The following is a 23804-nucleotide window of genomic DNA, read 5'->3' on the forward strand; positions in this document are numbered from 1 at the left end:
TTTGTTCAATATTATTTCATTTATAAGGGGCTTGTATATATACGAAAAGAGATGATGTATTCACGCTGGTTTTCATTGTAATAAAACTTCCACCTCTATGTCAGTCCGTGATTGTATTTGTACAGGAACAGAAAGATGGCTCTGGGGGAGTGCCAGATACGGCAAGCTTCCATCAGCAAGCTTCGTCTATACATCCTCCTACACACACAACAGTTTAGCGTCAAGTGGCTGCTGGCTCTCAGCGCTGCAACTCATCCTCCGAATTGACAGTACGGTTTAATACTAAATGTAATACGTTCATTTCCTGACTGTTAGGAATAGTACATAATTACACTTGTGCTGTTACATTTACCTCCCCATGTTCGGAGGATGGGCTGCAGCACTCTATGCATGTGTGTGAATCGCCCCCTCTCCTTCCGTTATGGGCCACCGTAACGAATGTTGTTGTTATAGATTCAGCTACTCGGAACAAGTTCTAAGTAGCACGGACTATGGTGAGCCCGTAACTTACCTGGCACAGGAGCGGGGCAAGAAGCACGGGCTATGGTTAGCCCGGGCACCGTAACGGAGGAAGAGGGGGGGCACTTATTCATGCCCGTGCCACCTCTTGGGTGGCTTAATCTTTATCAATCAATCAATCTCCCTCCGCCCAGGCTATTGCTCATACCTTAACAACCCTCTAAATAGTACAGTATTTGAAATTCCTCATGAGTGTTTCATATCTTCATATTTACATGTAATACAGTAACTACTGAATGTAACTGACAAAGTTTACAAATTGTGCGTATTTAAGATGATTCTTCGTCTACATGTACTCCCCAGAACTCTTTAGCAGAGTAAAATTATAAGCAATGGTAGCCAAAACATGACACTGAAGTTTCACAAGTGGTGGACAGATAATGAAAATAATGTAAAGATGTAATGTTATGTTACCAGCAGTAATGACACTCCACCATGTGGTCGAACGTACAAAAATGGACCGTTGCAGCCATCAGTATGTACATGTTGTATTATTAATTCTTCGAAGAAACGAAAAACCAAAATGAAAGTTAAAAATTCATGGTCTAGTACAGGTCATATATGTATTGTATTAGGCATAAGATGGCGTCTGTTAGGTCTAGGACTACTGGGACAGGTTATACTATAGGTTCTTTAGTTACTTTTTCACGTGTTTAGAATCCCATTTGTGATATGTCCCAAATGGGACAGATATACTCTGAGTAAATTGGTCCTATAAGCACTATCATTACTGGAAGATGAGCAGTATCCAATTCCACGACTTGATAATGATCCAGGAAGGACCGGAACGTCGTCGTTTCTCCATTGTCTGATGTGCGGTTTGGTCATCAACATTAAAAGATGTGCAATTTTAATGCTAGAAGATTTCTGTGTACTTGACGTGCGTCTCACATCGAACCCCTTGTGTGTGCTGGCTGGCTGAGTGGTCTCTTCGCCTCTGGTAACGCAACTGGTCTTTATGCCACTTCCATAAAGCAAGAGTAATTGTTGCTTGGAGAACCCTAGAGAAGCTGTATCCCGTCCGGGTCTCCATAGCCATGAACCGGCTATGGACATGCAGACGGTCTGGTGCCAACACATTTACTGAAACATTCAGACACGCCACCAAACGCGTGCGATTAGCTACAGTTCGTTTGCCTCTTGCAGTCATCACCAGCACTCTGCTCTATAGTGGTGTACCATTTCCTCACCACCTTAATCTAGATACTAGACAACAGTATTTCTACATCCTTTGAACCACTAAAATCGCCAAAATCCTTTAGATACCATTCATGAAAATTGACGAAGAGTAGCTAGCAGCAGCAGAGACAGGAACATATACAAGAGTTAATAAGTCCCTACTAATGGGGGACTTCACTTGAGAACCATAGTGCATTGACTAAAGGTATTCTTTTCTAGTGCATAGTTACTTGTGGATGCATATAAAGCATGACCAATAATTTATATGTATAAAAAAGGGATGAAGGATGAGTATGAAACATGGGTCATATATCGCATCACCAAGTTTTGGGGCATCAATATTTTTGTTATTGGAAATCAACCATTTCCTTAACAATATACCATGAACATAATATTTACAATATAATGAAACTATCAGGCTATTAATAGAAGGTAATGTGAAGACAATGGGGTCAATGAAAACGGTGATTTCCTTCTTGAAAATGTAAAAATTTGAAAACTCTTGCTGAGAAAATGTCTGCATCAATTTTAGACATTATGACACGGACACTAAGATCTGTCTTTGCAAGCACAAGATTATCAAGTCATTTATTGACAAGGTTTCAAAGTCCTTTCAACTCCAATGAGTATTGGAGTGTCACAGGAGGTGAGTATATGAATCATTCACTCATGAGTACCTCCACTCTCGACCAGTCTGAATCTGCTACAACAGAACACCCCCCTATACAATCTTCTCAGTCTCTGGAACTGATTTATCGTTTTCTAAATCACCGTTTTCAACTTTAGTGTCCTTATCTTCCCCATCACCGACGCCAGTATGGTTATCGTGATCGCTGTCGCAGCATCCGGAACAACAGGACTCTGAGGATATGTTGGAGAGCGGTCGACCCTGGCTGGGTGACGCTGAAGAGGACCTGGGTAATGTGCTGTTGTCTCGCTTGCTGTCATTCCGGTTCAAGGAAGACAAGGAGCCTTCACTGGGATGAAGAAGGTGTAATACAGGCGAAGCTCTCTGGCGACGGTCCTCTGTGTCTGATCCTGTGGCGGAGGAGGTCGGTAAGATACGTGGAGGAGAGAGACATGGGTTAGTTGAAGTGGATTATCACAATGTTTAAAAGATAAATAGTTTTGACCTATTGCCTCAAGAGTTGTAGACGATGAAATTTTATTAAATTAGTTAAATTAGCAAATACTAGACTAGTATTTGCTAAATTTGTAAGCTCTCTGAATACGAAATTCTTCGTTCACCAGTAAATTTCTTTTTCCTTATTTTTGGAACTAATGCACCCGATTTATTTTAGTTAGGTTTGGTGATGTTCAGCAGTTTAGATTAAGGTGAGTTACGTTAATTAGGCAAATTTAATTGCGTTACTTAGGGTAGGTTCATTTGGCTACCGTAATTAAATAAGGTTAGGTTTATTTACGATAACTGGGTTAAATGAATTATTTCAAGTATTAGACAGGTGATGCTCACACATTTATTTTTACTTCGCGGAAGAAATCTTTATCTAAATACAACAGTAATGAACGAAGCATTTGACCCAAAAATGACCGGCCGGTTACTATATGATTATTATTTTTAGTTCCCTTGGATAATGAGGTATATTTTAACTAAAGGTTTTGTTGCAGTGCTCTAGGATGAGAGAGTATTCTAGACTTCATTTAAGGCACATGCCCACGTCTACTGATTTTTTTGTAAATCTTGGTAAAAATTTCCATTTCCAAATTAAGGATTTTAATTTTGATCATTGTTGAGTGCATGCGGGGAGTCACCTCACACTCACCTGTTATGGAAAAGTTCCTGAAGGCAGTGACGGGACTGAGCGGTGAACGCGGCTCCTGTCCGTATCCGGAGACGGAATTACTGAGGTTATCTCCGCTGTCACTGACGCCCGCGGGCGCTCGGTGGAGGTCCATGTCCGAGGCGTAGATGGAGTGATGCCTGTACGCGGAGCCAGAGTGTGGGGCCCTGATGCTCCTGACGCCCATCACCACGGAGGGGCGGCGGCGTGGGTTGCCCAGACTGCCGTGGGTGACGTCTGGGTCCTCCCGCCACACCTCTGGGGACTCTTTCCTGCCCTGGTCCAAGAGGCCGTGATCGCTCTGGCCGCGCTCCAGCGGGAACCGCTTAGGCTGGATTCCCAGTGCACTCAGCAGGTCCGGGTTATACCTGTGGGATTTTTGTATATAGTTTTTTCTAATCATAAATTATGCCAGGAAAGTTTAATTCGGCCTCATGGCCGTTACAACTAAAATTATAACGCCCAAGAGGCTCACATAATTTTTTTTTAGACCGTTTTCAATAAGATTTTCTGACATTGAATACAAATTTACATGTGTGTAAATCACGAAAAAATGAACACGTGATTAAAAATGTGACAGTGTCAGACTACGGAGGAAAATTGAAACAATTTGACTCCTTCTGAAGATGTATTAATATATGAGAGTACTTAAGGAAATTCCTGTTTCAATTTTCCTCCGTGGTCTGACACTGTCACAAATTTACATATATATAATCTTCAACTTTTAAGTTAATAATGAGTATTATTGAAAATTACTTATCAAAAGTTAATTGTATTATATATATATACACGACAACTTAGATTATAACATATTAGGAACGACTGACTTACAGAGGAAGGTGATGGACCTTAATGGGTTCAGGAGTCTGCTCCCGGGACACTACGCCCTTCTTGCGCTTGGAGCTACGCTTACGGTGAAGACCCGAGTACTGCGGCTCTTGCAGGAGCAAGTTTTTCCTCATCTGGTGTTGTTGTTGTCGCAAGAACTGTAGCTGTTGCTGCTGTTGCTGCAGGCTGGCTTGGGACGCTGCTGTAAAGGTCACGTTTCTGCGTAGTCTGTCTGGGACAGGAGCCAGACGTGCCACGGGCCGACGCACCGACATGCTGTCAGTTGAATTTTAGTACGAAATTAGTATTTTCTGTCTTCCGTACAATGAGTGTTTCTATACTTAACTCGTCAGGTTAATGAGGAAATAAAAATAGTACTTCATGCTACTCAAGTCAAACTAAAAAGGGGGACGCTACCTGTAAGATCTGTCCCTGAAGCGTTCGGTGGACTCGTCTGTCTCTCCCAAGTCGAAGTCCTCAGCGAGCTCAGGGTACGCGTCTGCCCTTCTCAGTCTTTCCAAACCCAGGTGCTCGAGATGGTTCGAGTCCTCGGGGCTGTAGGAGTGGCCTTGAGGACCCAAGTAATATTTTGGGTAAGAACGTTCTTCTGAGCGTCGACTGGGCTCCTGGGAGAGGTTCCGGGAATATTTACGAGAGTTCTTGCGCTGTCTGTCTCGTTCCTCTGCCACTGTATTTGCCAAGATCCTGGAAATATAATAAACTATTTAGATCATATGAATCTCTTTCATGACGGCTCTCTCTCTCTCTTTCTCTCTCTGTATCTCTTTCTCTCTCTCTCTCTCTCTCTCTCTCTCTCTCTCTCTCTCTCTCTCTCTCTCTCTCTCTCTCTCTCTCTCTCTCTCTCTCTCTCTCTCTCTCTCTCTTTCTCTCTCTGTATCTCTCTCTCTCTCTCTCTCTCTCTCTCTCTCTCTCTCTCTCTCTCTCTCTCTCTCTCTCTCTCTCTCTCTCTCTCTCCCTGTCTCTCTGTCTCTCTGTCTCTCTGTCTCTCTCTCTCTCTCTCTCTCTCTCTCTCTCTCTCTCTCTCTCTCTCTCTCTCTCTCTCTCTCTCTCTCTCTCTCTCTCTCTCTCTCTCTCTCTCTCTCTCTCTCTGTCTCTCTGTCTCTCTGTCTCTCTCTCTCTCTCTCTCTCTCTTTCTCTCTCTCTCTCTCTCTCTCTCTCTCTCTCTCTCTCTCTCTCTCTCTCTCTCTCTCTCTCTCTCTCTCTCTCTCTCTCTCTCTCTCTCTCTCTCTCTCTCTCTCTCTGTCTCTCTGTCTCTCTCTCTCTCTCTCTCTCTCTCTCTCTCTCTCTCTCTCTCTCTCTCTCTCTCTCTCTCTCTCTCTCTCTCTCTCTCTCTCTCTCTCTCTCTCTCTCAATGATGTACGCAGCAGACTCACATGATGGCCTCGGCGTGGTCAGGACCTGCAGGGTTGCTGACCCCCATCACGGCCGAGCCCTGCAGGTGGTGGCGCGGGGGAGGGTCGTACAGCTGGGTCTCGTCCTCCAGCTGCACGAAGCCTCTCCCGCCGTAGAAGGTGGAGCCCCCAATGTTCAGCAGGTCGTCAGAGAAGGCTTCCCGCAGGTGTCTGTTCTTGCAGCAGGCGACCACGCACACCAAGACAGAACCCAGCAGGAGCAGACCTGAAGGAGGATTAGAGCATAAGACATACATCAAAATGGGAGAAGTCTTGATCTGAGGACGCCTCGGCCAGCGGCTCTCCACAAATCAAGACAAACTTGTCTTGATCTGAAGACAATCCTTCTGTATGTCAATATACTTGTCAAACAATCCCGCCTATTTTTCAGCCTGGCGTTCGTTGAGAGTGACGAAGCCAAGCAGGCGCCTGTACCTTACCTCCGAGGCCCAGGAGTGATGGACCGACGACCAGCAAGACGGGGTCGTGCGGGTCGTTCTCGTAGGCGTAGGCAGTGACGAAGGTGCCCACTCCCACGAGAATGACAGCGACGATGAACACGCAGAGTACGTAGGGCGCCCCCACCACCGGCCGCACCTGCAGGATGAAGGAGGGGGATGATATTCAGGCCGCGACGAGGGAAGGTGGCGCACACAATGTCAGAGGAAACACTAGAATCACCCACTTCGAATATCATAGACGCGAAGTTTACAGATAAAAGGAAGAGTCTTTGGCGATCTGGTGGATTCAGAGCAATATACGCCACCTAGACCAACATTACCATGGAGCCCTGACCTCGTAAAATGTAAAATAAATGCTGCAAAATTTCATAGATTTGCCTCAAGGCTAGTACGAGAAATAGTGGAGGCCAGCCAGGTGCAGGAGCGGAGGCCAGCTGGGGCAGGAGGCAGTGGAGGCCGACCGGGTGTAACTGCATTCACAACTTCAGGAGTAACTATGACAACACAACAAAATCGGCTAGTTGCTGCACCAGAAGGCGGACAGTTAAAAGACTTAAAAAGATTTAAAAGACCAAGAATTATAGCTCATCCGGCAACACTCGTGGCGTATAATCGCTGGTGTAGTGGCTACGGTACTAGACAGCCGGTGGGATGATCCTGGTGGCCTAGGTTGCGAATCCATAAAGGGGTCATTAGAGCTTATTGTTTTAAAATTAGCTTGGGAACCATTCTAACTTTGCACACACACACACACACACACACACACACACACACACACACACACACACACACACACACACACACACACACACACACACACACACACACACACACACACACACACACACACACACACACACACACACACACACACACACACACATTGCTTTCATTGTTCCTCTCCATCATTCGAGGATTTTGTTGAACTCTACTTCCCGTAACAATTAATTTTGTCCCTTTTCTGTAACCAATCCTACGTAATAAAATGTAAAATTTAATAAATATTAAAAACCATCGGAGGTGGTAAGAGAAGACATTATGCAAGGTGAGCCCCGCTAGGCTCCCTTCACCCCCGGGTGCCTGTATATTTATAATTTACAACACAAAGCTCTGAACACAAGAATAAGCTTTTGTCTTATTAAAAGCTCAGCCACTTCCACACACTGACTTACCAGTCTCTGATATTATTTATTTTATTTTAATTTATATACAAAATAAAAAAACTGCTTACATTCTTGTACAGCCACTAGCACGCATAGCGCTTCGGGCAGGTCCTTAATCTTAATTTTCCCCGGATGTTGTTGTTGTTGTTTAAGATTCACTACATGGAACAAAAAGTTCCATGCAGCACGGGCTATGGTGAGCCCGTGTTTTTTTTTTCTCCCCTGGAATATGACCCGCCAAATCGTTTAACACCCAGGTACCCATTCACTGCTGGGTGAACGGAGGCGTACGGCTAAGGATTGGCGCCTACTCAATCCTCCCCGACTAGGATACGAACCCAAACCAAATCGCTTGCGAATCGCAGGGCGAGTATCTTACCACTGCGCCACGGGGACATAATATTATTCTTATTTCTCATCAAGTTGCTCCTGCAACCCGCCTCGACTGGACGTCTACCAGGGTCATGGAGTGATAATGATATTTTCAAAGATTCTTACTGATATACATTGAGGAAATATAATAAAGAACATGTGTATGACTCTCCCCTCAAGTGAGGACAAATGTACACCTGTTCCAATTGTACACCAACACCAGGAGCACACCGATTGATGATTGATGAAGATTAAGCCACCCAAAAGGTGGCACGGGCATGAATAGCCCGTAAGTGGAGGCCTTTCTGAGCCATTACCAGTACCAATAGATGATACTGGAGATCTGTGAAGGTGCGACTGCACCCTGCGTGACGGGAGATGTCTCCCGTGAGGAGCACACCGGCACAAAATGAGCGCCAGCACCAGTCCAACACCTGTACCAATTTAACATTAGGATAGACATGTGTACCGGTGGCAGATGTACACCAGTTCCAGCTTCCATTACACATGTATATACCAGCGCCAGTTGTACGTAAGTATGAATCCGTACACCAGCACCAGCTTCATACCAACACAATAAACATATACTATTCAGAGTAGGGACTGCACACTCCCGGGGTTGATAAGGAATTAGACGAAGCCTTGCCTTAAGAGGAAATGTCATGGCGTTAGCAGAAACGTTTGGTTGTGGAAACCCAACAGTCACTGACTTGGGTTGCTGGTAAAGTTTACCTCATTCATGTGGTATATACTCTGAAACGTGTATTCTTCCGTCTGTATCAACTAAGAGTATACTTTAATCTATAACTCTGGTATTTATGTATAGCTCAGTGTTATAAGGAAGTCAGAATGCCTGCTTGAAGATCCTATAACAGTCGATAGACTTTGCACTTAGATTCGTTTGGTATCGGACTTAAGGACTATCAACCTTTTGAAGGGTTATTAAGGGCCAACCAGCAAGTAAATTTTAGTCCAGAACATAGTTCAGGACTCAAAGGAAACTCTCAGTGTACGTTCACCGAGAAGCTGAGTACATCTCGATCTATATCTCCCTTACGTGTACTAACTAAAAAGCTTCGAAATAGGAGGGTAGACATGGCCCAAGTTACTCTATCCTTTTGAGATGTATTTTCTTATCTGAATAAACTTACTTAAATTTGATTAAAAGAGACGAATAAGTTACGTTTGGTGAGGTTAGGGTACACCATCCTACTAAGGAGGGAGGGAGGGGGGGGGGAGCAGCAAGGGAAATCCTGTGTAGGCATCATGTATATCTTTTCGGAAAGGCGGGAGAACCTAATGACACTCGGCTCTGTACACCTTATAGCCGAGTGTAATTGTAACTACACAGATATTTGTATTTGTATTTACATAGATGTGTTTGTGGGGGGCACGAGTCTTAGCTCTTGAGGCGAGTCTCAAGAGTTATTTTGGTTTGTGCAATGATGGCCGACCCCTCTCCCCTCCCTCGTCCCCTCTCTCTCTCTCTCTCTCTCTCTCTCTCTCTCTCTCTCTCTCTCTCTCTCTCTCTCTCTCTCTCTCTCTCTCTCTCTCTCTCTCTCTCTCTCTCTCTCTCTCTCTCTCTCTCTCTCTCTCTCTCTCTCTCTCTCTCTCTCTCTCTCTCTCTCTCTCTCTCTCTCTCTCTCTCTCTCTCTCTCTCTCTCTCTCTCTCTCTCTCTCTCTCTCTCTCTCTCTCTCTCTCTCTCTCTCTCTCTCTCTCTCTCTCTCTCTCTCTCTCTCTCTCTCTCTCTCTCTCTCTCTCTCTCTCTCTCTCTCTCTCTCTCTCTCTCTCTCTCTCTCTCTCTCTCTCTCTCTCTCTCTCTCTCTCTCTCTCTCTCTCTCTCTCTCTCTCTCTCTCTCTCTCTCTCTCTCTCTCTCTCTCTCTCTCTCTCTCTCTCTCTCTCTCTCTCTCTCTCTCTCTCCTCTCTCTCTCTCTCTCTCTCTCTCTCTCTCTCTCTCTCTCTCTCTCTCTCTCTCTCTCTCTCTCTCTCTCTCTCTCTCTCTCTCTCTCTCTCTCTCTCTCTCTCTCTCTCTCTCTCTCTCTCTCTCTCTCTCTCTCTCTCTCTCTCTCTCTCTCTCTCTCTCTCTCTCTCTCTCTCTCTCTCTCTCTCTCTCTCTCTCTCTCTCTCTCTCTCTCTCTCTCTCTCTCTCTCTCTCTCTCTCTCTCTCTCTCTCTCTCTCTCTCTCTCTCTCTCTCTCTCTCTCTCTCTCTCTCTCTCTCTCTCTCTCTCTCTCTGAGCTGTGAAACACAGTTCGCCTCCGCTTCTAATTCCTTCCACTAACTATTAGCACACTCGAAAAATTTTTCCCTTTATCCCTCTGACTCATCTGGAGTGTTGTGTGTTTGCGTGACTCATTGCGTGTAATATAACAGTATCTGTATGACGAGCTCACTCGTGTAACACAAATTATTTGAGATTTATAATGCAAATAATATATTTTACATTTTTGTTTAGGTAAAAAGGAACATTTAATTCTACGCATTAATAGTAGACAATTTAATCTAAAGTATTGTCGTGATAACTTTTGTAGCTGCTTTTCTTACGAGTCCATCCCTGTCCTGTGTGGCAGGATTGAAAGTTGCACTTACTAAATCGTGAATATGTAATATGTGATGTAATATATTGTGAACTGTTACAGTATCGACATCGTCGCTGGAGGGCAGAGTGGCGATTTCTGCGCCATCTATGGACCTGCACTGCAACTCCCCGGTATTGGGTGCAACGCGAGCAGCGCCATCTGTTGGTGGTGGCGTGACATCGGTGACCCCCCCCCCCCACCCTGGTGTCCTGCCTCAGTTAGAAGGTGAGGTCGATGAGGATGACCTCTGGTGGGAGGCGTAACGAGATCAACGCCATCTAGGTTGCAACTACAATTACAATATCAGTTCCCTGATGGATGGGTGTTAATCCTAGGGTCACCCAGTATACTGTTCGTCTAGCTAATGACGTTTTATGTTCGCAGAGGTGATGTATGAAGGCGATTGCGCTAAGGAAGATTGTTCACCTGGGACAGTCAAGAACTCTTGACTTGGTCCTGTGAGAGGACAAAGTGGTCGTTGTCGATTATAGCAGTGTTGTATGGACCGACGTACCCGGGATTGGCCAGGAAGAGTTATGAGACGATAGTGGTGTGTCTGTGAGGTCAAGTGAGCGAGAAGTGCTGCTAGTGAGCGACTAGAAACTTCTGCCAGAGTGCTAGCTACCCCTGTATGTGATTATATGAGGGCCCCTGTCAGCGTGTTGCTGAAACCCTCTGCCAGTGGGTGTCTGGAGAGCGGAAATGGGGTATTAGCACATCGTGACGATACAGTGTGTATGGACTGGCCCATGTTGAGGAAGGTGAACTCGCCGGCGATTGCCATTAATGTGGACGACGGGTACCTGGAAAGTGGATTCACCGGGATTTGATGAACACTGCCGATGTATCGTCTTGAGTGAAAGAGACACTTTGTAAATATGTGTAGTAATACTTGCATATAATTTAGTGGTGAAGGTGTAATTGTGTATAGTTTATCCCCCCTTTTATTCTTTGCACTACTACCTGCCCCAGCCAGTTCTTGCTTACCACCGACTTGGGGTTGGATTAAGACGAAGAGGTTATAAGATAGGTTAACAGCAAGAACCCGGTTACTGGACCAAAGTGGCCGTAACATGACTTTACGAAATATGTTTAAATCTATAATTTACACTATTTTCTTATGTACGAGGCTGTCTTGTGTAGCAGTGAATACGAGCAACATCCTTACTGCAATAAGACCTAGAATAATTATTCCGATTAGGCAAAATGTTCATCTTGTCAATAAAAATGGTAATAATAATAATGTGGCGATATTTTTTTTAATATCGGGTTAATATTGAAGTGTGAAAGACAATGAAAAATTATGACATTTGAACGCCACACTTAAATTTCAACCTTACAGCTTCTAGAGTGTGTAAAATAATATTTATGTGCATTATCATTTATAAGTGTGTCAGAGAAGCCTTGCGGACTGAAATATGATATATTGTCCAAACAAATGAAATAGTTAAACAATAATTTTAATCATTAGCCAAAATGAGATCTTTATTTTTTATTCCTAAGGGTCATATTATTCTAGTTATATATATTCTTATATGTAACACAATACTGAGTAAATATGCATGGAAAATTGGATGATGATGTAAACTCAAAATTGAAGAAAGCATATTAAACACTTGCATACCATTCGTAGAATTACGGAAAAGAATATATTAACTGTTAATGTAATAATGGTCATGAATATAAAGCTTAGAAAAGACACAACATTTTGCTCTGAAACCGGTGGTCCATAATGTCAGAGGAAGTCAGTGCTGGAAAGTCATCATCTTCCTTTGATATTATGAACCACTTTTATTTATTTACAAAATGAACATATGTTTGAGCCAAATAATATTTTCTTTACGTTCTTCATTCATTGTCAGAACCTCTATAACAGTTAATATATTAATGATTCATAGAACTTTGCTACGTAAATATAAATGGCTTTTTTTAATGGGTTTGGGTACATATGCAGGTGGCATTTGGTACAGTCTTGCCTATGCAAGTCGTATGCTAAAGTACGAACACATAGATACACATACAGCTCTCTTATATAATGTGTTTTATTTGATAGGTAGAAAAGTATTGCCTCTCAGAGTAGAATAAATTATTTAACCAGTGTGAATTAAATAATCGTTTAACTACTTAATTTATTAGATAATCTATCACATTTATGTCTGAGGCTTCTAAAAGCGACCAACAGTGTTTACAAATATCTTTTTTTACACACCAAGTCGTATCCTGGAAATCCTTATGGCGTCGAAATGACGTCAACCACTAGAACGCGCTGCGGGCTAGACTTTTTTGCAGTAACCTTGAAGAAACTAGAATGGAGAGACCATTCGATCCCCGACGGTCCAAGTTGTTGGGCACCATTCCTTCTTTCCGTCTTGTCCCAGATCCATAGTCCTCAAATTCCTGCTCTCTTTTCCTTGTATCCCAGAAACGTGTCCTGATTCCCCTTCTAAGTGGTATATAGCCAGTACTTTCCCAGCGCTCTTTCCTCGTATGTATATTGCATTACATAAAACGGAATATGATTGGCATTGGGGTAACTACGTTTCTCTGTACATTAATTACTAGGTCGCATTACAGCTGATTTGTAACGTAATAGCACTGTCACGTCAGGGCTAATTTATACAGAAATTATGAAGTGAAACTGACTGATAGATCGCAAGATCACACTGCCACTGATGCGTTCCTAATCTCCAGCTGTTAACAGGACACCCTTGGCTGCGTTCTTAATTCTTGACGACCGAAGAAGTCTAATTTATACTTGCCACTGCCACTTTTTCTTAGAGCGAAGAGGTTGTAGGGTTGGGAGGAGGTTGTAGGATTGGGAGGAGGTTGTAGGGTGGGAGGAGGTTGTAGGGTTGGGAGAAGGTTGTAGGGTTGGGAAGAGGTTGTAGGGTTGGGAGGAGGTTGTAGGGTTGGGAGGAGGTTGTAGGGTTGGGAGGAGGTTGTAGGGTTGGGAGGAGGTTGTAGGGTTGGGAGGAGGTTGTAGGGTTGGGAGGAGGTTGTAGGGGTGGGAGGAGGTTGTAGAGTTGGGAGGAGGGTGTAGGGTTGGGAGGAGGTTGTAGGGTTAGGAGGAGGTTGTAGGGTTGGGAGGAGGTTGTAGGGTTGGGAGGAGGTTGTAGGGTTGGGAGGAGGTTGTAGGGGTGGGAGGAGGATGTAGAGTTGGGAGGAGGTTGTAGGGTTGGGAGGAGGTTGTAGAGTTGGGAGGAGGTTGTAGGGTTGGGAGGAGGTTGTAGGGTGCAAAATGTTGTAGGGTTGGGAGGAGGTTGTAGGGTGCAAGAGGTTGTAGGGTACGAGCAGGTTGTATTGCTCGCCTGGGACCCCTACTCCTCCCCACCTCCACCCCTGCCACTTCTCTATGCATATTGCACGAGGAGAAATCAGGTGATCAAAGGACTCGTATGCACAGGGTATAGAAGGAAAAGGGATGGGGATAATGTGGGAAAAGAGATGGGGGAAGGGGGGAGGAAAAGAAAGAAAATTGAAGAGGAAAAAATAAGGAAAAAGTATAGGGAAAAATAATATAAATATGTGGACAAGAAAAAGGAAAAGGAATGTGAAATTCAAGAAAATATGAGAAAATGATAGAAATATGTGAAAGATTATGGGACAAAAGTTGTATAAACAAAATATGCAAGACAAGCAAACATTCAATATCCATAATGTGTGCATATTGAATTATTTTGTTTCAAATATATTTTTGAGTTAATTTGAAATGATATATAAAGGAGAGCATGATTCTAGAGTGATTGTGTTGCTTCCTTTAACAGCAGACCCGGCAGTGTTGCCTGACTTGCCATACACGTTGGAGAATATTATTCGAAACTGCCGGCTTTCTTCTAACCTAGTTTCTGATATTCCCTCCTAACCTATTCTGAGACGTGCGAACAAGTCACCTAACCTATCGACGCTAATGTATAGAAAACGTAAACATTTATGGACTGATGTGTTTTCCTGGTAGCTTGTAGCGTGGGTTACCATAACTTGAAAAAATACGAGGTATTATTTATTTGTGAAGATGTTTTTTTTAATACAGGGGCTGAAAATTGGCACCTATATCTTGCTTGAGCGGAATGACAATATGTCAGCACCCTTCCCCTTTAATTCTCATCCTCTGTCTCTGTCTCTCTGTCTCTCTCTCTCTCTCTCTCTCTCTCTCTCTCTCTCTCTCTCTCTCTCTCTCTCTCTCTCTCTCTCTCTCTCTCTCTCTCTCTCTCTCTCTCTCTCTTGTACCGTGTATTTACACAACACATATTTGCCAGATAAAAACCATTATTCAACATTTCTTTCTGGCGTGTACTGCGTCGCTCAGTTGCTAATTATCCAGGATGACGGCTGATAATTCGGATATGTCCGAATTATCTTCCCGGATATGTCCTCTTATCTGAACATAGTCCGGAGTAAAGTTCGGCTTAACAGCGTCAAATATAAATAGGATGCAAGGGTTGGAAGTCGCCATCCGGAGAGTGTATGATGAATGATAGCCATGTGTGACTCAGTAGTGTATGATGAATGATAGCCATGTGTGACTCAGTAGTGTATGATGAATGATAGCCATGTGTGACTCAGTAGTGTATGATGAATGACAGCCATGTGTGACTCAATAGTGTATGATGAATGACAGCCATGTGTGACTCACTAGTGTATGATGAATGCCAGCCATGTGTGACTCACTAGTGTATGATGAATGACAGCCATGTGTGACTCAGTAGTGTATGATGAATGACAGCCATGTGTGACTCACTAGTGTATGATGAATGACAGCCATGTGTGACTCAGTAGTGTATGATGAATGACAGCCATGTGTGACTCACTAGTGTATGGATGATTTTATCGCCTTTCCACTGCCTCATCTTTTCGAAAGGTGTTTGACGGAATTACATAACTACGGAGAGAGAGAGGGGTGCCCAACCGGCTCGACTACGTGGCGTGGTCGACGACAACTACATACACCGTCGCCCGAGGAGCTCACAGACACGGAGACACGGGACACCAAGATGCTTGGTGCCATACTGGAGCCTGAGAAATATATTCAACACCATATGACTGCAGGTTAACGGGCGTCGGCCAATTCTTGCGTGACACTCTAGGCATGAATGTCACCGAAGTTACTGTCAAGTGAATACGATCAGAATCGAGCCTACCTGGTGAGGAGTGTCCAGCTGTCGCCGATACCCCGAGCTGTCAAGTGTTGACATCATCTTGATACTCTTCCTTGGGTCTGAAAGCGAGGAATACAAAAACATATGAATAAATAGGAAACTGCAGATCGATTGACCCACACGAGGCAGCTACTATCTAAGCTGCTTTTAGATTTAGGTAAGCTAAATCTATGGATTTAGAATTATCTAAATCCTTGGTTCGCAAGCTCTTCACGGTCATTACCTCTTCTTCATAGAGGGGTCTTTATTAATGCCCCCCTACTTTCAGTATTAATTTTTCTTTTAGCAACCTACGAGCTCACCCCACTAGCTGGTTATTTCCCCCCCCCCCCTTCTGGTGTCATCACCTGTATACTGCCTCGACATATGACCCCCTACATATTGCAAAAAGCCCCCCCTCCCCTAGGAGGGCACTGGCCCCCAGTTTGGGAACCAGTGATCTACATAAATTAAATATATATATATATATATATATATATATATATATATATATATATATATATATATATATATATATATATAGATAGATATATATAGATATATATATATAATATAAATTGTCAAACACCATATCGTAGACAATATTTCATTCTCTTTGGACCCTCGGAACCTTGAACCGCAGACCACACAATCACCAGCCTACAGTTGAGATGGTTTACCTCCTTACGTCCCGGATTCAAGCATGGGTTCCTCCTTATCTTACTGTTTTCCCTTTTGGAACGGGACAAGCTTGTTTGCTGCTTCTTGACACTTCTGGGTGGTATAAGACGTCATGTCTTGTGCTACTTTCTCTCTGAGTTCGGTTACTTATGGGTATTTACGTCAGGAATTGTCTTATCCCTTCATAATTACTCTTTCAGTATGTCATCCTTTTGTTTTCTGGACCCCCTTCCTTGAGTAATTTATCCCTACTTCCAGCAGATATTCAAACGTCAATACACTGTGATCACTCATTCTCATGGGGGATTCTAAATTGATTTCCCTTATGTCTGACTCATTCAGAGTGAATATAAGGTCAAGTCTAACTAGGTTATTATTACCTTTCATTCTTGTGAATCCTCTAACATGTTGGTTTAAAATGAGTCCTTTCTTATCAACAGGGGCCACTCCTCCTCATCTCCTTCCTTCCCTCTCTTTATTACACTGCACTCCTGGGAAAACGCTGCATTTGCTTTAACACCTGACAATTTCGTTTCAGTGAGTGCAATTACGTCTGGGTTGTATTTTTCTGTTTTTTTTCAAATTTCCTTTATTTGTAAACCCATTTATGTTTATATATGACTTTGAAGCCAACTTTCTTCTGTCCAGTTACTTGTCCCTTGGTGTTAATTTCTCTGGAGTGTGTGTGTGTCTAACTTACGCCTGAAACAATCCACTCATCCCACATATATTATGTTATCCAGTAATTTGTCCTATAAATGAACTACTCTGTCTCCAAACCAGTATTTACCCAGGTCTTTCCTGAATCTAAACATATTCAATTTATATTCCATTGTTTCGTGTACTATTTTGTGTTGATTTATTTCAAACTGTTGTGATCTTCAGTCTGTAGACTAGGAAAGCTAAGACTCTAGTTCAACTCGTTGTTGAGATAAGTAACATAATATCTACAAGGAGTGAACACCTTCATGCAGATTCTCTCAAGGACTAACGAGTAATTATGACATTAGACACGTTAGCATTCAATCGTTAATGGCAGCAAAGATGAAAGTTCAATTTGAAGAACTTTGAAAGATATTCCATCTCGATCAGGCCGTCTCCCTCGAAACACCCAAGAATACCGTCTCAATCTTTACCTTCAGCGTGGACCTAATTCCTGGTGGCACTGACACCGAGCCAAGATAGAGCCAGTACGCCCTCTCCTTCAGGCACTCCAGATGGTAACTGTCGAGGACCTGGGAGCAACTCCATTGGGCCGGGGCGAGCCACAGGAAGCCGACATCCTCTGCTGGTCCTGACTCACAGAAAATGCCAGTACTCGTCATCAAGGTGGCTGTAGAGTGCTGAGGTAGCATACTCAGGCGGTCTTAAGGACCCGGGTTTGATTCCCGGTTGAGGTAGAAACAAATGGGAAAGGTTTCTTTCATATGATGCTCTGTTCATCTAGCAGTTAATAAGTTCCCTTGGACAGCTGATACGGTCTGCTTCCTGGGGATGTGTGTGTGTGTGTGTGTGTGTGTGTGTGTGTGTGTGTGTGTTTGTGTACTCACCTAGTTGTACTTGCGGGGGTTGAGCTTTGGTTGTTTGGTCCCGCCTCTCAACCGTCAATCTACTGGTGTACAGGTTCCATAGCTTCTCGAGCTCTATCATATCTACATTTGAAACTGTGTATGGAGTCAGCCTCCACCACATCACTTCCTAGTGCATTCCATTTACTAACTACTTTGACACTAAAAAAGTTCTTTCTAATGTCTCTGTGGCTCATTTAGATACTGAGCCTCCACCTGTGTCCCCTTGTGCATGTACTGCCCGAGTTAAATAATCCATTCTTGTCTACCCTGTCAATTCCCCTGAAAATTTTGTATGTGGTGATCATATCTCCCCGAACCCTTCTGTCTTCCAGCGACGTGAGGTGCACGCAGCCTTTCCTCGTAACTCATGTCTTTTAGTTCTGGGACTAGCCTAGTGGCATACCTATGAACTTTTCCAGCAAATTTTTATATTTTTATATGTATATTTCAAGTTGTAGCTGGGCGGATAAAGTCTTGTGGCGGGGCAGATGTGGCTGGAGACACACACACACACACACACACACACACACACACACACACACACCCTTGACCCTGACTCCTGACAAGACCTCTACTGATGATACATATTTTAGGTAAATACTGGATTGAAAACAGAGTTTTTTATTTATGATTCGCTGGATTGTTTCAAGTGTAGGTTAGACCTATATGTAAATGAATCTGCGTGGATATAAATACGAGCTGCCTAATATGGGCTAACAGGTCTTCTGCCGTTGTCTTTGTTCGTGTGTTCTTAACAGAATGGTATCGTCATCTTGGTAGATACTAAGTTCACACGAAGATTCCACGTCGAGTCTTGAGTACAGGTCGCTATAGTAGGGTTCATTTGCTTGGCCACGACCATGGCTTTTAACTATTTTTATGAGACGTTGAAGTTTGGTTCAGAGCTCATGACTATTTGGTCAAGTTGTAGACTCCTCCGCTAATACACAGTTCCACCGAGTAGTGGAAATTCGACTTGCATGCGACTGGTACGCTCGCTAGTTTATTGTGCACCCCATACTCATCCTGTGAGCTGTAGCGCAAAAAGGATTACAGAGGGCACAAATGTTCCTTATCAGACCTCAACTGAGATTATTACATAAACAATTTTATCTATCCTTCACACCTTATAATTATAATGTTAGTTACAGAGAATGTTCTTTTTCAATATTTACAGTTAATCATTATATATTAATGATTAACTAATACATAATTTTATCGCTAATACATAATTGTTTGAGATACGAAGATATTACAGAGTCATAGGGGAGCTGCTGTTTATTATTATTAGTCTTCACAATACACTACTTGTTTCTTAATCTCATATGTCGTTTATCTACTGGAAATTAAATATGGATACAGTGCAAGGATTTCAGGTATATTATCCATAATCCTGTTAACACATATCCAAGAGTCTTGCAAATTGTTTGGCCAATTGCATAAATTTAATTTCAACTGGTCAAGAGTTATTATTGTAAGCGGCAGCAGCAGTTATGTTTTAATACTTAGAATATTAATAGTCGAATTATTAGTATTTAAAAATAATAATGGTATTGTAGCAGTAGTATTAGCAGTAATGTAATAATAGTGCTAGTAATAGTAGTATGCTAATAGTAGCATTAGTCCCAGTACCAGTTGAAGTATACTAGTACTGAGGTAGTAGTGTCTGAGCCTACGACGGACACAAAAACATTAATGAACAAACTACCATTGAACAAATGCAGTTTCGCCATTTTTAAATATAATTACCGGATGGAATCCCCAGTTATTAAATTCCACAATTTAAACTCGGTCATTTATATGCTCTAGCATATGCTCATTTTACTGTGATTTTAATGTTCTCATTCCAACTTTGTCATTTCAGATATTTGTGGTTAAAACTGCTAATTCAACTTTATGATTTAACCTCAGTGATCACCCTAACCTAACCTTGTCAGACTTAACCTCCCCAAGCGTAGCCTAATGTTGCCAGATCTAACCTAATGAAACTTTGCCTAACCTAACCTTCCCTAGTCTAACCTTGCCAAACTTAACCCATCCAAATATTAATGACCAAACTACATCAACTGACTGATGACTACTACATCAGAACATGGAGAAGCGATAACGTTTCGGTCCGATCTGGACTATTATCAGGTAGTGTGCCCTTATAATGATAGTTGGATGGTCGTGTGACCATCCGATTATTACCTAACCAAAACTAACATAACCTAAGTCAATCTAACCTGACCTAACCAAACCCTAAAATATTATTCTTTGAAAACTTAACTTCAAAACACAAATTTTCCCCCTGTTAAATTTTATATTTTAAATATATATCCAATATTTTAAGTGATCCATAGCAAACCTCAAAATTAAACTACCTAATCTTGGCTGCAGAAAACTCTTAAAAGTTAAACTCTGGCTGAAATTCCCGGTGCTCTGAATTCCTCAATTTAAACTTTTCAAGTTAAAACTCCAGCATTACTGCATATTTATTTATTTATTTATTTAGTCTGTGGAGGAATTTAGCTCTTTTTGGTGCTAATGATTATGTCCTGCAGATATATATGTGTCATATGGATGAATGTGTTATATATAATTATACTGCTATATAATATATATAGCATTATATAGTTATATAATAATTATAATTATTGTGTTTGTGGTTATAGTATAATTATAATAAATTGTGTTTTGTGTTATATATAATTATACTGCTATATAATATATATAGCATTATATAGTTATATAATAATTATAATTATTGTGTTTGTGGTTATAGTATAATTATAATAAATTGTGTTTTGTGATGACATTATGTCAACTAACACAACTCTCGTACCACCTATTAGACTATAGGACTAAATATATATTGGACTAAAGAAGTTCCTATAAATATAGGAACTTCTTTTCAACAGCTCACAAAACGGAGGAAAGTGTCCCGGAAGATATTATTAATAGGAACATTATCCCCACAGACACAAATCAGAAGATACAATTAACAATTTACAACAAAAACAAGAAAACGGCCATTCTGCTCATGAAGAACTCTCCAGACACCAAACAGAACGCCTTGAAAGAAACCAACGTCGTCTATGCCTTCTAATGCCCACTTTGGGACTGTCAGCCCCAAAGAAGTCAGTACATAGGCAAGACAACAACGCCAGCATCGCACAAAAATATTGCGAATATTAGAGTTTGCCTTAAAAGCTGTATAGAAAACTAAGACCTTACCCAACCTTGGGAGTATAGGAGGACAAGCATGTAAATAGCATTTATTGCTTCTTAATTACAATAAGTACTTAATATATAGCTATATTGATATTACAATTTTATAAAACTAATAAAACAAAATTAAAATTTTTCAATATATTATAAACTAACTCAAGATATTTTAAAATTTTTGTATAAAATCTCATTTCTTTAGTAAAATTAAAAAATAAATTCTTTATATTTAAAATTTGTGAATATAAAAATACACCTACACCAACCACCAAAAATTTTTGTGTGAATTAATAGAAAAGGAGGAGAAGATATTGAAGAGGTAAATGTAACAGCACAGTTAAGTGTATTTACGCCTATGAAGGCGGTCAGGAATGTACTTATTACATATAGTATTAAAACGTACTGTCGATTCGGAGGAAGGGTTGACTACTGACCATCTCCCGAAGATGTAACCCCACGACAGTTGGCTAACTCCAAGGTACCTGTTTACTGCTAGGTGAATAGAGGCGTTAGGTAATAAGAAAAGAAACGTGTCCAACCATTTTTGTCCCGGCCTGGGATTCGAACCCGGGACTCCGGATTGTCGTCAAGAAGGAACGAGTGTGCTGTATGTGTATTATGTGGTGTTAGTTGTGTATTTTTGTCCGTGGTAATGAATGTTGTGTGTTTTTTGTGGTGTTATTACCATGTGGTGGTTATGTTGTGTTATTATCATGTGGTGTTATTACCATGTGGTTGTTGTGTTATTGCCATGTGGTTGTTATGTGGTGTTGTGTCTTGGGTTATTTATAAAATCAGGCATTATTTCATGGACATTTTTGGTGTTTTGAAACAGTAATTGAAAATGGCGTTAAATCTTAAATGGAAACCCTGTATAATAAAAACCCTCTTGTTAATTAAATGGCCTGTGTAGTTTCAACACGCAAGATAATATACGTTGAGATCTGTTAAATTAAAATACTTAATTCAGTTTGCTGATTTCTGTTTTGCCTTTTGTTATACCTTAACGGATAAAGTTCGTTTTCTATGACATGTTTACTGGGAGGGGCAGTATATGCGCGAGAGAATTAAGTACGGAGAAATTCATCTTAGTATTGAAATGTTTTACGCTATACAAAAACGCCTTGAAGTGTTGTGCATATAGATATATTTAGCGTATATTTACTAGGCAACGTTAGTTTGATTATATTTAGAATCCATGTAGATAAAAAACAAAGCACGAGTTTGTCTCCGTATCCAGTTGGATTTGCCCCGGGGAGAAGAAGCAGCTGTTGTTGTGAGCCAGTGTGAGCATGGCGCTGGGGTTGTGAGGTGCTTCTGTGACAAAATATCGTTCTCGTTGCATTTCCACCTTCTCCTTGGGTTAGATTTTCACTTGCCAATCGCAAGGCTATGTTAATTAACCAGTGCATCGAAATAATTCCTGTGTAAAAGTGTAGAGTGACGGAAGTTTATACATTTGAAGCCACTATTATTTTACGATAACTTTAAGGGTGAGATCTTGCATGAATCAACGATGACAATACTAACTCATTGGTATTACAGAAAGATCTTTCTTACAAGGCACTTCAGATGTGCTACTGTCCGTAAGTCTGATTTCTGACAATGGAGTACCGAGGGTAAATAAGGATATTTCAGCGTTTTTACATAAAGGCTGAAAGCCCAGGCGAGTCTTGACAACCCTTTGTTGGTCGCCCCCGGCTCCTCAGTCATGGCCGAGAAGCAGACGATCTTAGGGCTGGGCATCAAGCCTGTGCCCATGAAGCTCTTCGCCACCTGGGAAGTGGACAGGACACCGCCCAACTGCATACCAAGGTAAGTGAAGCCTGTTGGGCCCGTCCCGGGATGCCGTCCCACCCACCCCCGTCCCAGACAGACTATAGACGACACAACCCTCGCATCCCACACCCGTCCCATCATCCCTCCCCCCCCCCCCTTCTCGTCCCACCTGTCTCCTCAGTAAACTTTACTACCTTTATATTCTCTCGTTTAATTAGTCTATGTCGATTTTATATTTTCATTTGGATTCAGGAGTAAGGGGTCTTGGTTTGAGATAGATTATGAACCTGGGCCCAAGAGTGTAATGTTATTGTTTTGAAATGGATGTGTGTATCTGGGAGTCTGGTTTTTAATATTTTTGTTATGATGATGATATTTGATAGTTTAAATGGAGCCGTATAGCCAAGCGGCGGTCCGCTGGAAATTGTTTATCCCCTGCGTGTGAGTGGTATGGATCTGACCCGGTGGCCAGCGGTTCCTCCGTCTATAGCGAGCGTTTCACTTTGAAAACAACCAGCAGGCGACGGACGGCAGACCGCTAGCGGCTGCTGCTGCCTCCCTCCGCGATTGGCAGGCGCAGACCACTGGCTGCTGCTGCCTCCTCCTTCTGTTGGCAAGGACATGCCACAAACTGCTGCTGTCCCCCCTTGTTGGCACGGGCACAATTGGCTGCTGCTCCTTCCTCTCATTGGCAGAGGCTGCTGCCGTTCGCTAGCTGCTGCTTCATCCTCTTGTTGGTCGTAGTAGGCCAGTGGCGGCTGTTGACAAGGGCAGACCGCCGGTTACTCCTTTTTTGGTGTTGACAGACCACTGGCAACTACTCTCAAATCATTTGTTGGCAGAGACAGACCTCTGGTTTCTGCTTCCTCCCGTGTTGGTCAGGGTATGTATGCCTTCTGCATAATATGGGACAATTGTGTACCAAGTTCAGGGCTAATTCGTGTACTTGACGTTGCATATTTCATTGTCGGGAACTACTATAAAATTACTTACATATAATATATTATATATATATTTTGTATATAATATATATATATATAATATATATATATATATATATATATATATATATATATATATATATATATATATATATATATATATATATATATATA

General features: G+C 42.1%; 1 protein-coding gene across 2 annotated transcripts; it reads right to left on the bottom strand.

Moving 5' to 3' along the window:
• Positions 1-94: 94 nt before the first annotated feature.
• LOC138369804 (uncharacterized) lies at positions 95-17428 on the bottom strand. Of its 2 annotated transcripts, XM_069333511.1 has the most exons (8): positions 17269-17428; positions 15455-15531; positions 6181-6337; positions 5723-5966; positions 4746-5033; positions 4332-4604; positions 3483-3868; positions 95-2736 (listed from the first exon to the last, which is right to left on the bottom strand). In XM_069333511.1, the coding sequence occupies exons 2-8, from the start codon at positions 15509-15511 to the stop codon at positions 2420-2422; spliced, it is 1722 nt and encodes a 573-aa protein (XP_069189612.1). In that variant the 5' UTR covers positions 15512-15531; positions 17269-17428; the 3' UTR covers positions 95-2419. The 2 variants fall into 2 exon arrangements, with proteins under 2 accessions (XP_069189612.1, XP_069189611.1); XM_069333510.1 differs by lacking the exons at positions 15455-15531; positions 17269-17428 and adding an exon at positions 8206-8290.
• Between the last annotated feature and the right edge of the window lie 6376 nt (positions 17429-23804).

The sequence above is a fragment of the Procambarus clarkii genome, chromosome 29 (genome assembly GCF_040958095.1).
Source record: "Procambarus clarkii isolate CNS0578487 chromosome 29, FALCON_Pclarkii_2.0, whole genome shotgun sequence".
NCBI lineage: Eukaryota > Metazoa > Arthropoda > Malacostraca > Decapoda > Cambaridae > Procambarus > Procambarus clarkii.

Coding starts and splice junctions, on each gene's coding strand:
- LOC138369804 (XM_069333511.1), bottom strand. CDS start 15,511: ATGATGTCAACACTTGACAGCTCGGGGTATCGGCGACAGCTGGACACT. Junction 5,967..6,180: donor ATCACTCCTGGGCCTCGGAG/GTAAGGTACAGG, acceptor ATCCTCCTTCAG/GTCTGCTCCTGCTGGGTTCT. Junction 3,869..4,331: donor AAGGTCCATCACCTTCCTCT/GTAAGTCAGTCG, acceptor AAAATCCCACAG/GTATAACCCGGACCTGCTGA.